At 40.3% G+C, this 14285-nt stretch overlaps 1 protein-coding gene across 5 annotated transcripts in view; it reads right to left on the reverse strand.

The window, feature by feature from the left end:
• abcc8 (ATP-binding cassette, sub-family C (CFTR/MRP), member 8) overlaps positions 1-14285 on the reverse strand; it is a 57393-nt gene that overhangs the window by 4797 nt on the left and 38311 nt on the right. For 2 of the 5 annotated variants that reach the window (XM_019361860.2, XM_019361859.2), the window contains exons 21-34: positions 13541-13625; positions 13132-13212; positions 11604-11741; positions 11279-11404; positions 10998-11094; positions 10433-10492; positions 9268-9515; positions 6306-6472; positions 4728-4955; positions 4443-4535; positions 3786-3888; positions 3254-3367; positions 882-1002; positions 344-474 (exon numbers count right to left, since the gene is read on the reverse strand). In XM_019361860.2, coding sequence (XP_019217405.1) covers positions 344-474; positions 882-1002; positions 3254-3367; positions 3786-3888; positions 4443-4535; positions 4728-4955; positions 6306-6472; positions 9268-9515; positions 10433-10492; positions 10998-11094; positions 11279-11404; positions 11604-11741; positions 13132-13212; positions 13541-13625 — 1792 coding nt within the window. Of the gene's footprint in view, positions 1-343; positions 475-881; positions 1003-3253; positions 3368-3785; positions 3889-4442; positions 4536-4727; positions 4956-6305; positions 6473-9267; positions 9516-10432; positions 10493-10997; positions 11095-11278; positions 11405-11603; positions 11742-13131; positions 13213-13540; positions 13626-14285 lie in introns of those variants that run through there. The other 3 variants (XM_025909255.1, XM_003447079.5, XR_002062947.2) reach the window with 3 other exon arrangements.

Consider the following 14285-nt stretch of genomic DNA (forward strand, 5'->3'; position numbering starts at 1 on the left):
ATGCAGGCATTATTTCATTTATTTTTAAATGTGACGTATTTATTTGACCTTGTATCATTTCTCCTGTTAATTAGCTTTTCAGTTTATTTAAATGTATTTCTGCTGTGAGTCTGACGCTGATCAAAAACAGTCCATGACACAGTTTGAATGACAGCTTCCTCATCTGATGGGGCAAAACTGAAAATACCAACAATAAAATAATAACATAAAAAACAGAAATACAAAAGTTTGAGGGAAAATAACAGGAGAATAAATGGAAATATGCTAAATTTGCATCATTTAGCTGTTAAGCATTTAATCTGCTTTGCTCCTCCACATTCAAACACAGGTTTCTGTCCTGTACCTTCTGACCAGGGTTGATATGTGCATTGACATTTTTGAGCACAGGCTTCAGTGTGGCGTCATAACGAACGCTCAGATTCTGTATCTTGATCTCTCCCTGTCGGGGCCAGCCGTCAGGAACCTGAGACACAGCTGAGACACGCAAGAAAACATCACGACTTTCATTTTGATCTTTTTTTCCATCCGAGAAGAAAACAACTTGAGCGAATCCACCTTACCAGCACATATTCTCCTTCAAATTGTGACCAAAATGTAACATTTTCACACATTTTATGGATAAGAAACAGACGCATTGCATACTGCACATGCACAAACTTTTACATAGCGCATCCATGTATGATAGATTATTAGGGGATATAAAAGACCTTCTTCTTCTACCCTTCTTCAACTGACAGTGATGAATGTAGAGTTAATTTCGGGCTTCTTCACTCAAGAAGAAATCACAAACACTTTTCAGGTAAGACGTCAGACATGATTTCTCTGAGCGCCTGCTGAATCAGTAAGAGAAAGTTTAATTTGAGGCGGCAGAGTGCACTCACTGAGCAGTCCCTCGTAATTCTCTGGTTCAGTTTTGAGCAGGCCGTTAATCCTCTTGACTGAGCCAAGCTGTACTTCCATGTCTGCCAAGTTACGCACCATCCAGTTCATGTAGTTGGACACCTGATACAAGAAGGGAGCAGATGAGCTGAGTAAATGTCACCACACAGGCATGCAGTCCTTTCGGTGTGGACATTGTTGTTGTTTTCACCCAGATACAACTTGAATACCCTCAGTGTGTCTCGGCTTTTCGTGACTGTCACGATGAATTTTCCAGACAGGCTTTTTCAGAAACACTTGAAATAAAAACATTTCGTTCCTAATTTACCTGAAATCGCTGTATTTTTACAGCAAAAATATACCAAAAAAAGAAACAAATTTACACAAATATCAACCTTTTCTACCTTTTAGCATCCACAACTTTTATTGTGTTTTCATCTCAATGACATGAAAAAACAAAACAGAACTTTAAGGCCAAAATCCCTGCATAAAACATTTTTCTTAAGTTGTATCTTCTAGTTTCTGACAATGTGCTCATTTAATATGAAGTAAAACCACATCCTAACATTAAATGGGCTGCCAGTGACCTGGGAAATGTTGAAAGGCTAAGATAGTGGGAAAGTATTTTAATAAATATCTACAATCCAATTATTTATTTTATTTCCAATGAGAAGATGCATTTAGGCACATTTTTCCTTCACACTTAAAGTCACAGTGTTATTTTACATAAGAGGACAAAATGAAAATCATCTGGGCTTTACCAGGTGTTCAAATTAGGTAAATGCAATCTCACGAACAAAAAAGCATAGCATATTACATCATGTCATTATTTATTTGATAAAAATTATTCCAGCCTGTGGAAAGTAACTCTTACTGCTTCAATAAGAATTAATAGTGTAAGTAGTAGCCAGGTGCTGCTAATTAACTGTGCTTTATTAGCTGATCATCAGTGAGTGTGACCACCTCTATAAAAGCAGGAGATTTGGTCGGTTTGGTGGTTTGGAGCTTTCAGCTGTGTGCTAACAGAATGCCAAGCAGGAAAAGCATCAGCAATGATTTTAGAGAAGCTGCCCGTCACTCTGAGAAGTGTTATACGGCCATTTCCAAACAATCTGAAGCCTGAAGTGAAAAAGATTATTCACATGTGGAAAACATTGAAGATAGCTGCCAATCTTCCCATACGGCGAGTCTGAGCAAATTCACCCCAAGGTCTCAGTTAGCAATTTAAATGTTAAAGTTCACATCAATACGGTTAGAAAAGGGTTGAACGGGACTGGCTTGTTTCCCAAATGAACTCTAAAGACAACACAGCAGCACAGCTTAGGTTTGCAAAGTTACATGCAAAAAACAATGAAACTACCATCTTTTGGACACATAAGACCAACGTGTAAATGGACTGGTTCTTCTATTTTCTACTCTATTTGAGCACTCAAAGTGCTTTATTCAACATCTCGCATTCACACAAGCACTTTTTTCCACACCTAAGTGCCTTCATTAAACATTCACACTCCGATGAACGCGACAGAGGGCAACTTGGGGTTCAGTATCTTGCCCAAGGACACTTTGCTATGCAGACTGAAGCAGCCAGGGATCAAACCAACAACCTTTCAATTAACTCTACCGGCTGAATTGCAGCCACCATTTGTTTGGCCATAACGCACGGCACCACATTTGTTCAAAATCAAACACAGCACATCACCTCATAGCAACTGTCAGCACTGTGGTGGAGGGGTGATGACTGGATCTTTGCAGCCACAGGATCTTGGCAGCTCGCAGTCACTGAGTCAACCAAGAACTCCTCTTTATACCAAAGTATTCAAGAGTCAAATGTGAGGCAAGCTGTCTAACAACTAAAGCTTTACAAAAACCGGATCACGCAACAGGACAGTGATGCCAAGCACAGCAGCAAATCTACAACAGAATGGCTGAAAAAGAAAATAATCAAGGTGTTGCAGTGACCCAGTCACAGTCCACGCTGATTAATTATTATGGTGCGGCATGTCATGTGTTTTTATTCATCTCAGGTTGTATTTACTCAATTTTAAAACCTGGTAAGGATCTGATTTCTTTTCACTGATATGAACTTGAGAAATGATACATTTTCTTTTTACTGTGACTGTAAAAGTTATTTTTATCTGTCTGCACTAAAACATGTAAGAATCAGTAGAAACAAAGGAAAGAAATTGTTACAAAAGACAATTTTCTCCATCCTTTTTTAAAATAAATTAACTACAAATTAAACACATTGGTCAAGTAATGAAGGTGTTCTTTATACTACTAGTGCCGCGGGAGCTTTTTGCAACATTGAGCTTAAACCTGTAAATACCTTAACAGCTAAACAGTTAAACACACACACATACACACACACTCTCACCATGAGTGCGTATGTCAGACCGAGCCCCACCAGCCCGGGGGACAGCTGGTCGTAGAGCGAATTGGTGATGGAGGCTACAGCCGCCACCAACACCACACAGGCTCCGATGTACTCCTGCAGAGACAGACAAAGTCAACATCACAGCGAGAAGTTAACGCTTCACTTAATAACTGAAGAAGGTAAATAACGCTTAAAGAGATCCGTTATTGTAGATTGGTTTATTGTTAACAGACATGACAGTGGGGGCGGTGGGGGCGTGTTCTTGTTTGCATTCATCAACATTTCAAGGTTTTCTGCTGCTGTGAAACACGAGGAGCCGAATGAACTGTGAGCAGCACGGTCAATACATAAAACATGACATGTAGACAGCATTTCAAGCTAATACGAGAATGAAAAATTCAGTGTTTCAGAGATCCCAACAGAGGGAGCAGTTACCCAGCAACATCAACATAAATGTGAAGCAGATATCTGACAAACAGTGAAGCAGAACTGATGTGAATTTTAAAGAAGGGCGCAGCAGACGGATCATTACCATGCGGACCTCCAGCCAACGGTTGGCTGCTGTGAGGAAGAGAGAGGCGATGTTGTTGGCATCGGTGAACTGCAGTAACCTCTGTCTGAACCTGGGCTCATACCTGCCAACAGAAAGGGTTTCATTCATACGTTATTTCACTGTATCACGGACTGCGTTACATCTACATCTAAGAAAAGCAGCGTATGCTATTTCTTATTGCTCTTTATCTTTTAGGAATATAATGACATTTTAGTGACAGAAATAAAACTAATGGCTTTGCCTGTTTGGTATTTAAGGCTGAAATTTCTTTTTGACATTTTCAGGTTCAGGAAAATGCCACACACGTAATGATATTTCAATAAACGCTGCCTTTCCAAATGTGCAAAGGTCTCAAGAATCTGAAAACGACTTCAAATGTTTGCACTTCTGGCTCCTTTGTCACTAAGTGTTTGATGTCAGCCAAATATCTGAAATAAGCTTTTGGCATTTTCACTTCTACAGTACATAATTACCTAACCAACAGTCCACTCTAGTCCAATCGTAAATGCTGAAGCTTTTGCGTGTCCCTGTTTGCACGCAAGTAGCCTACAGCGTTCTGAAAAATATTGTGTTTTTAACCTCAGCTATGGCTTTTTAAAAGTTCCCATTTTCACCGAGGATGTAAGCATGTGTTACCTGAGGGCTCGTATAGTGGTGAGACCTTCAACTGTCTCAGAGAAGTGGGAGAGTAAAGGGAGTTGTGTGCTGTCCTCCAACTGCTGCAGGTCCCTGACCAGAACATGGCAGAGACAACAAACGGGGAAATATCAGGTAAACCATATTTCAGATATTAGATTTTTGTATCCAAATGATAAATCCAATGAATTTCATTCTGAATATTTATTTTCTTCCACCAAAAAAAACCTCTCGCTATATAGCAATGTGTCTGTGACTTCTCTCCAACTGTCCCGTCAGAATCACCTGGAAGCCATCCGGAAGTATTTCTGAATAAAGTAGCAGGTGACAGCCAGCGGCAGAAGGGCGATGAGGAAAACGGGTGTGACGTAGGAGATGACACCCAAAGCAGAGACACATAGCAAGGTGGAGCGGGAGAGGCACTCGAGGGTGGTGGGAATGTGCTGGTCGATAGTGTTGGTGTCGGTGGAAAATCTGTTTAGGATGCTGCCAAGAGGAGTGGTCTCAAAGAGCCTGAAGAGAAGAAAGAGAGTAAAATCCCCTGTACTTTATCATCAAAATGACCAGATTACTCTCTGAAATACCGCCGGCTTATCAAAAATGCTTCCGCTGGAGCTCTAACAGGGACTAGAAAGAGATTAGCTTGTCTTCAGTAGCTCCCTGTTAAATCCATAATTGAATTTAAAATCCTTGTCATCACATACGAAGACCTGAACTCCATCATATCTTAAAGACCTTAAAGTATCATATTATCCCAAATAGTGCACTTGGCTCCCTTAGAGGTGTCTGTATTTTTAATATTAGGCTTAAAGCTTTTCTTTTTGATAAAGCTTATATGCAGGCCTGGATCAGGTGACTCTTAACCATTTGTTATGTTGTTATAGGCTCAGGCTGCTGGGGGACTCCCATGATGCACTGAGCATTCACCATTTGGCTCTTTTCCACTCTCCATGCAGTTCTGTGCTTCTACTGCATGTCATTAACTTTGTGTTTTCACCTGTGGGCATTCTCCCTCCTCTTTCCTCTCACCCCCAACCACCTGGGGCCTCTTCCTCTGATATGGGACCTTGCTCACAGGGGATCCTTTCTATCATCTTGTTAAGTCTGAACCTTAAAACGTAAAGTGCCTTGACATGACTGATTTAATGTCATAAAGTTAATTTCAAGGATCAGAATTATACAATAAAATAAAATAAGATTCAATATTTTTCTGCTCAGAAACAGTGTGGATGCTTCTGCCACTGAAAAAAAATAAATTGACAGTTAAAACTCAAAAATTTATGTTATTTTCTCATATTTGAGTTATTTTCAGAAGCTTCATTTAGTAAGTTAAAAAATCAACATACCAGATTTTGAGCTGATAATCCGAAACGTTGACTTAGAGATGGAAATTGATTTTTCCAGATTTGTCTGGCTCAGTTACTGCACATAATGTCCTCTTTGTATTTGTTTACTCACTGTATATAATGTTTTCTCTCTCTTTTTGCACAGTTGAGGAGCGTATCAGGACACATTTCACTATGTGTTGTACTTGTAAAACTATGCACGTGGCAAATACAAGATCTTGAATCTTGAGTTTACATTCTTTCATGTGAATTCTGCACAGTATGTTAATGCAGCTTCTTTATGTGTATATACAGTGCTTTTCAGTGTGTCTTGAGGCAGGTGATGTCTCCTGGGTTTGCATGAGGAAAGCAGATGGTGCTCAGAGTAATGAGGCAAAAAACCTTTTAACTGTGTTTTCTCTTATATCATCAGCAAGCACACATCTTTCTCTGTCTCTGCCCGTTTTCACACATCATAAGGCATGCACACACACGCACGTGCACACAGACAAACACGCGAACGCGCTGAGCGTCGCACCTCATGGGGGCCAGGATGATCTTGTTGAGCAGGTTGTGGTGGAGCTCTTTGGCCGCTTTGAGACCGGTCCACTCCACAGCCACAGAGGTGGCGAGACAGAGGACGATGCCCAGGCAGCAGAGCACACTGAACACAGACAGATACCAGGAGTGGCTGAAACCACAGTCCTATAACACACACACACAGAGGGGGTTACAAAAGGCATGAGCACAACGCTATATGTGTTGTTTGAGAAAGAAGAGTCTGTCGTCCTACTTACTTTGTTGTAATTATAAACACAATTAAGCATCGAGGCTGGTTAAAAATCAGCTGTCCAGGACAAAAGCCAGTGAGAGTTTCCAAGCTAAGCTTGAACAGAAAAAGAGAAATAAAGAGGGCTGGGGAACTATTTTCTTCTTCCTTTTCCTTCTAATCTAATTATTCTCTTCACCCTGGCTCCAAATTTTCTATCCTCATTTATTTTATGTGATCATTTTTAATCATAATACATTTTCACTCTCACATATCACTAATTCAAATTTCATCAATTTCACACAGTTCGCTAAAGAAATAGCTAAATTGCTAACTGTATTTTGTGTATTAATCACTAAGGTTGTGTGAGCTTAAAAAAATGCAATTTATAATATTAGCCACTGCCATTTATGCAAGCTTAAACATTCAAACAGTTATGCCAGCAGTCTGGCACAAACCCTTTTTTAAAATAGTATTTATTTATTTTATGAAAATAGAGCTAATATCAAAATCCTAACCATTTACTAATGACAGAGTTAAGGGACAGCACTCTGTCCTCTGAAGGAGCAGTGGCCAAGAGATAAAAGCTCTAGCACCAAACATTTAAATCTAAATGACAGCAAACATATAAAGACAAGCTTCAGGGCGTAATAGTGAGAATTTTATGGTTATAATGGTTTCCATGCAGTCCTGATTGATTAGATCTCATAAGTCAGCTGATCACAAAGCAAACTGAACTGATGATTATGCTGCATGAGTGAAACAGTTGCAGCACAGCACGCTTCACTTGGCTAAAATCTGTGATTTGTACATAACCTGCTCTCTCCGCTGAGTCACAGGGATCTAAATTTAAACAAAAGCCAGGAAGCATAATCCAAATGCAAGTCTGGCACCTCAAACTGGTGGATGGGTCTTTAAAAATAAATAATTCCAAAAAAGCTGGGAAGGTGTGCAAAATGTAATTGAAAACATAATTCTGTGAAATGCAAATATCACAAAGCCACATTTATCCACATTAGAACATAGAAAACGTATAAAATGATAAGATTTACTATTTTAAGGAGAAAAAAAGGTCATTTTTTAAATTTGATGTCATCAGCACATCTCAGAATATATAATTGGGATTTTAGATGAACTCATTACAGTCTCAGCTATTAATGTTAGCTGATGCTTATTTTTATATACAGTGAAAAAGTTGCAGGTAGGACCTCTAAAAGAAGAGAAAAATGTATCACCGGAAAAAAAGTCCCTTTAGCTGCTCATCACTCAGTCCAGTTGCCACTTGTGACATGAAGCATTTCCACTGTCTAATCCTCTCATTGCTCAATTATTTCCCCTCTCTAGAAGGACAGAAGCAGTGTGGCATTTATGTGAAGTGGCCGAGTGTGCGTTTGTCAGAACAGGACTTCTGAGAGTCCCCTCGTGGATTAGTCTGTAGCACAGCATAGATTAGATAAAGCTGGCAACGACGCACTGAAGTTCAGCCAAACAAGATGTGCTCAGCATTCAAGTGACAATTTATTATCTACGCTTAGCTGGACATCCAGTGGATGTTCGTGTGTGAGAGAAAGAGACAGACGGCTGCTGTTTATATTCAGCAGGACACGGTGCCTTTTATGCAGCCCTCATCCTGAGCCGAGTCCGTCGACGGCCTTCACGTGACCCTGTGAAATGTGAGCTGGCATTTCACACATGCACACATAACACAGACACGCACGCACACAAATATACATATACAGCAACTGACAGTGTTGTTTTACTGGTCCTGAAACACAATAATTTGTTAACAGCCCATGTGACTTCTTGAATGTGGATGATGCAGGTTAACTCTTCCTCTGCTTACTACGTGTGCTTTTTTATGTACAGTTAGTGTGTGAAGGCTACTGATCATTTTGGTTAAGCGGTAACTAAAAGAATCAAGTAGTAAGTAGAAAAAGGGTGTAGGAAATGCTTTATAGGTGCGAAATCATTCTACAGACACCTGGTGAGGACCGAAGGGCAGCTTTTACCCACTCGGATTTATGACTCAGTAACTGAGAGTTTAAACTTCTTCATAAATTACAGCACTGCAGCTGGCATTCACATCAGACCTCATACATGCTTTAACTCGAACATTTTCCATTTGGACACTGACTTCTATAAATACATTAGTTCAGCTTTAATATTCAGATGAGGCCGAGCTGCAGTCTCTTCAGGGTGTGTTGGTGTTGGTCTGGACTTGGCAGTGCCTGCGTTTGTGTTGTAGGTCAGCTCAACTCAGCTGAGAATTAGTGAGAATATTATGTAATTCACGCTGGCCTACAATCAATTTCTGTTTTAAATAAACTATTTGCATCTAATGCAGTCTGTCTTTTTTTTAAGCTTAACAATTATTGATTTTCTTTATAAAACATTAGCTGATATTTAACTCTTACAGAAAAGCATGTTTGGATTATGAGTCAAATGTTTTGACTTCATAACTTTTCAAATTGTCTAACTGAGCACATTTTAGGTGAAACGGCACAAAGTGAGACAACATTTTTTACAGTAATTTAAATTGGTGCCCTTTGTTTTCATCCCACTAGACGGATCTTTAAAAAAATGACCCACTGGTTGTATTAATGCTCAAATAATTTTAAAAAAGGCAGTGCGAATGAAGCAGAAAATACTTTATGGCTCTAAAATATCCCAAGAGAAGCAGAAACAAAGAGCTAAGTGTCTCAATCAAAAGCTGAGCGGTCCATCCTCTCACCTGTACGACGGTACAGTTGTGAGCGGAGGCGTCTTTCTTGGCTGCGATGACATGTGACGTCCAATGGGCCAGCCAGTAGTCAATGGCCACCATGAGGGAGTGTTTGAGGAGCTGCGACAGGAGGAGCAGGCTGAGCAGGAGGAGCCCAGCAGAGGACAGGTAGGTGCCGCAGGAGCGCCAGGGGATGGTAGCTCTCTGGCGCATTACCTGCGACAGGTTGTCATCATCTTCACTCTCCACAGATTCCTCTGGGGTTGAAACAGAGATGAAGTGCAGTGTTAAAGGTTTTGTTTTTGGTCGGTTGTGAGATGTAATTAGGCCGAGTTATCTATTTTGCAAGGACTTTATTTTAGCTTCCATTGTCAGAGTTTTTTTTACCTTATGTAAATTTGCTTATTTCTGTCTAAAAACGCCCTGCTCTGCTACAACTCACAGCTCAGACGCTCATGACATTTCTTTCTCTCCTTCCACCCTTCTTCTCAAATATTTCATTACCTTCACTTTTTATCCCTTTCCTCTTTCCTTTTCTGACATATTGCTCAACATTTCTCCTCCCTTGCCAGTCTGACAATCCATGACTAGCACAGGAAAGGAGAGAAGTGAAGAAATAATAGACAGAGGTCCAAAGGAGAGGAGAAAGTGTGCTAGAGGCTACAGAAGCTACACTCCACAAAGACAAGCAGATGCTCATTCCCATGAATGGCAGGTTTTTCAGGAGCACCAGTGCGACAACAACACACTGACTCGGGGCTGAAGAGATAATGTAACGACCTCCAACCTTTTTCCCACCTCGGATTTAAATATATCACATTACATCAAGTAGCAAGCTTTGGAGCATGAGGCTACATGTGGGCGACTGAGAGGCTCAGACAAGCTGGAGGTGGAGAGGAAGCAAGAGAAAAAGGGAGGAAAAGACAGGGAAATAATGAGTGGCAGGCCTAAAGAAACAACTTCTACTCCCAACTACAGTCATGCTCACACTAAGTAAGCCTTCAAGAGCAGGAGAGACAAATGTGTGGGAGGGGGAAAGAGCAAGGAAATGGATGATGAGATTCTAAAATAGAGAAGCAAACACATCTGCCATTAGCTAGCAGCACTACAATGCCACAAACATCTTTTTCTGTTTCAGCTTTTTTTTTTTTCAAACCATGCTTTCTGGCCACACCTGCTCGATCGAACATGAGGGTAGCTGGAGCCATCGCACAAGTCCACCCCGGGGTGCCACCAGCACACGGGAGACAACACAGAACAAAGATAAAGAGTACAGCCAGTGCACCTTAGCGCTTTTCAACTGCAGGTGTTCAATTAACAGCAGACACACACACACAGACAAAGGATCAGATTCAATGGTTAATCACAGCAGGAGGCGGTGGGAAATAACATGGCGACGTATCCAGTTGCTGAAAAGGTCAAAAGAGGAGCGAAAAGACAAAAAGACCAAACCAAGATAAGAGCACTCAATATCCCTGCAATGTTTGCACTGCAGAGACGGGAAGGAATCAAATACAGGGAACTATGAGTCAGCCAAATAACTGCAGACATTAAAAAAGATCTTAACATTAAAATAAGCTGAATAAGCTTAAGCTCTCAGCGGGAGCAGGGGAATTGTCATCCTGCATCTATCATTAAGGGAAACATAAGCATTTAATCAGGCTGAGAAGCACCCACAGCAGTCATGCACATACTCATTCCAGCTGCTGTCATCGTGACTGTTTCCTGTGTCCTCTCACCTTCCTCATCCTCTTCAGTCCTGGCGGCCTCTCTTGAATACATGGCCCTCCGCAGGTTTTTTCTCTCTATGTCTGTCATACTCTCTGCCACAGTTTCCTGAAGGAGAGGTAAACATTAAATTTATTTCAGCATACTAAAAACACCCAGGAAATCTAACTTTTATTCCAGACAGAGTGTCTGTGTCACCTGGACCTAAAAAAGAAAGTGTTCAAATTACACAAATCAAAGATTCTTGGCGCTGATTAAAAGTTAACATTTTGCTTTTGCAGTCATTAATCACCTTCTCAAACTCCTGATCCTGTCTGTTCATGAGGGTTTTCCATTGCTCAAAGAGTTCAGGTTCAGAGTTTTGGATGTCCTTCAGAGTCCCCTCAGTCTGGATGGTGCCATCTTTCATGGCAATAATCTAATAATAACCACACACACAAAAGCAGATAGAAAAAATATGATCTGTATTTAGCTGAGACTTGCAATCAATCTCTATTTGCTTTGGGATCTTTGAGAGATAAAGTGCATCATAAATGAGACAATAAAATGTCTTTATCGTGCATTATGTACCAGCCATCCCAGACGGACAGTCTTATCGACTATTAAGCAGTTCTTACCCAATCTGCATGTGGTAAATACTGCAGTTTGTGTGTGACCAGCACCACGGTCCTCTTCTCTTCTCTCAGGAGCTTCAGGATGCCATCCTGCATCAGATGGTCACTCAGGTGGATGTCCAAAGCAGAAAATGGATCATCCTACATATGTTGAGAAGTTCAGAAGAAAATAAAACAATAAATCTCCTGAAAACATGATTCAGATGGTGAATATATATATATATACATATATGCCCATTGTTAAGTTGTTGCTAGGCCACATGATGACATCATAGTTATATAATATATAATTAAGTTTTTGAGTAAAAGTGAGAAGTTATTATGTAATGAAATGAAAATGACAGAATGCTTTCATAAGGTGTTGTAGGCAGATACAGAAAAAAACAAAACAGACATCAGCTTATTTTAGGCTGTTGTTAGCTGGTTGCCAAGTAACCTGATGGCATCGTGATATATCATGCAAACGGAAGTTTTGTGAATATAAATTAGGTGTAACTGTAAGGACGTGATCACAAGGTGTTATAGATGCATACATACTAAAAATGGGTGATTTCAGCCCACTGCAAGGCAACATGATGATTTCATTATATATATGATGTAGATGAGAACCTTCAGGGGCCTAAGATGTACCTGTGTGCTTAGTGTACTCAGCTCCTCACCATGTAGGAGGAGTTGGCAGACAAAGAATCACACAGAGACATATTCTGTGTATTATACTAAGAAGATGCCCTAAACTCAGTGTCTTGTCTTTTAACTCCATATCTTGGGTATTGTGGGCGTTGTGAAGTGTAGGATGTGTTACACTACAACATTTAAAATAAAAATAGTAAAAAAATAAAAAAATAAAAAATCTGTCTAATTCGGTTCATTAGCTCTGTGAGGATTAGTATAGTGACTTCACTGGTGACTCCTCGGCAGCAATCTAGGCACTGTTAAAGTCTTTCTAGCTGTATATGACAAACATTCATTTTTAAAGGTGTGACAATTAGTCAAGTTTGAGTAAATGATGATCATCATTAAATTGCATTGCAAAACAAAAATGGGTGGCTGTGGCTCAGGGTATCAGGTAAGTTCTCTACAAGCTAAAAGGTCAAAGTGTCCTTGAACAAGATACTGAACACTACATTTCTCCCAGTCATCCAACAGAATGTGAGCACACAGAAAGTCATTGAATTAGGTGTGAATGGGCTGTTTCTCCTGTTTCTTCCACTTATAAGAGAAATTGTGGTGTGACTGTCTTTCCTCTTTTTTTCCCTTTTTTAATATTTAAAGGATTAATTGAAGAGATTTTGGGATGGATTTCATATAAAGTTATTGCTACTTAACAGCAGGGAATGTTTTTTAAACCTTCTGCTCTGGGCTTCTTAGAGTGTTGCTATTTATGTCACACAGGAAGGCATCAGAAAGAGAATCACAAGCACCGTCAGGTAGCGCTTCAGAAACAGCTTCTCATTGAATACTGATAAATCACAGGTGCAGCCTGAGAAGCCATCCCTTTTATCTGTTCAGTTATGTCTGTGTGCAGTCTCACCAGAAAGACAACGTTGGTCTGCTGGTACAAGGCTCTGGCCACGCTGATTCGCTGTTTCTGTCCACCTGATAGGATGATGCCCTGCATAGGAGGACAGTAAAATGTTATATCACGAAGGCTTCAACACAAAGATGAATTAACAATATAAAGAAATACGTGCGACTCTTTTCCTTAGAGCAGCAAAGGAGACTAGGGTTTATTTCCTGCATTACTGGTCCATAAAGAAATCCAACAAGACAGCGATCTAGATGAACACGGTCAGTCTAGTTTCCTGATACGCAAACATGAAAATCTTGCTGCACAGTAACAATGACAAATGATTCTGCAATATAGCGAGCCACAGTGGGAGCTACAGCCAGACGTTCAGAATAAAGTAGGGAAAACTCATAAATGTTACTGTGATACTGACCCGTTCCCCGATCTCTGTCTGGTCCCCCTGTGGAAGAATGTCAATGTCAGGCTGAAGCGAGCAGGCCTCGATGACAGCTTTGTATCTGCCGGGCAAAAACAGAGACAGAATACAGATGAGGGCAGAGAGCAGCTGCTAATACCAGCCAGAGGGAAACTACAGCCCTGCTCATTATTATCTCGTGGGTCATTCATTCACATTCACATACATGTAACCCATGAGACTGCGTTATGTATGCATAACACAGTCTGTGAAAGAGAGTGGAGGAAACTGAAAATAGCAGCTTCTCTGGTTCATCTTGAAAGGTTTTACCCTAAAGGGTTCGATCAGAAATGCTTCAACACCACAGAGACAAAGACTAAAGAGGCGATACCAGAATTTCTTTACTGTCTATTTAAGACAACTCACATAGTGTAAAACGTAAGCCACACATAGTTTGACATGACAGTTTGTCAGTCACTCAACTACTGAAGCAACAAGGTTATGACCTAAAAATGTTGTCATTGTCCAGAAAATATCAAAAAACTCTGTTCTAATATCTCTGGGAAGTTTAGTTAATGCAGAGACTTCTTCCATAGTCTTTTTAAGGTAATATTATTAAAGGAGATGCGTAGGTGTCTGCTTTTTAAATTAAAAACAAAACAGATTAGCTCATTGTTTATATTTGTGGATACACAGGGCCAAATTGCTGGCTTTTTCCAAATGCAGGAATTCAACTTTTTTCTAATCTTTTGCAGCACAATGT

Source organism: Oreochromis niloticus, linkage group LG7 (genome assembly GCF_001858045.2).
Source record: "Oreochromis niloticus isolate F11D_XX linkage group LG7, O_niloticus_UMD_NMBU, whole genome shotgun sequence".
In the NCBI taxonomy this organism is placed as follows: Eukaryota; Metazoa; Chordata; class Actinopteri; order Cichliformes; family Cichlidae; genus Oreochromis; species Oreochromis niloticus.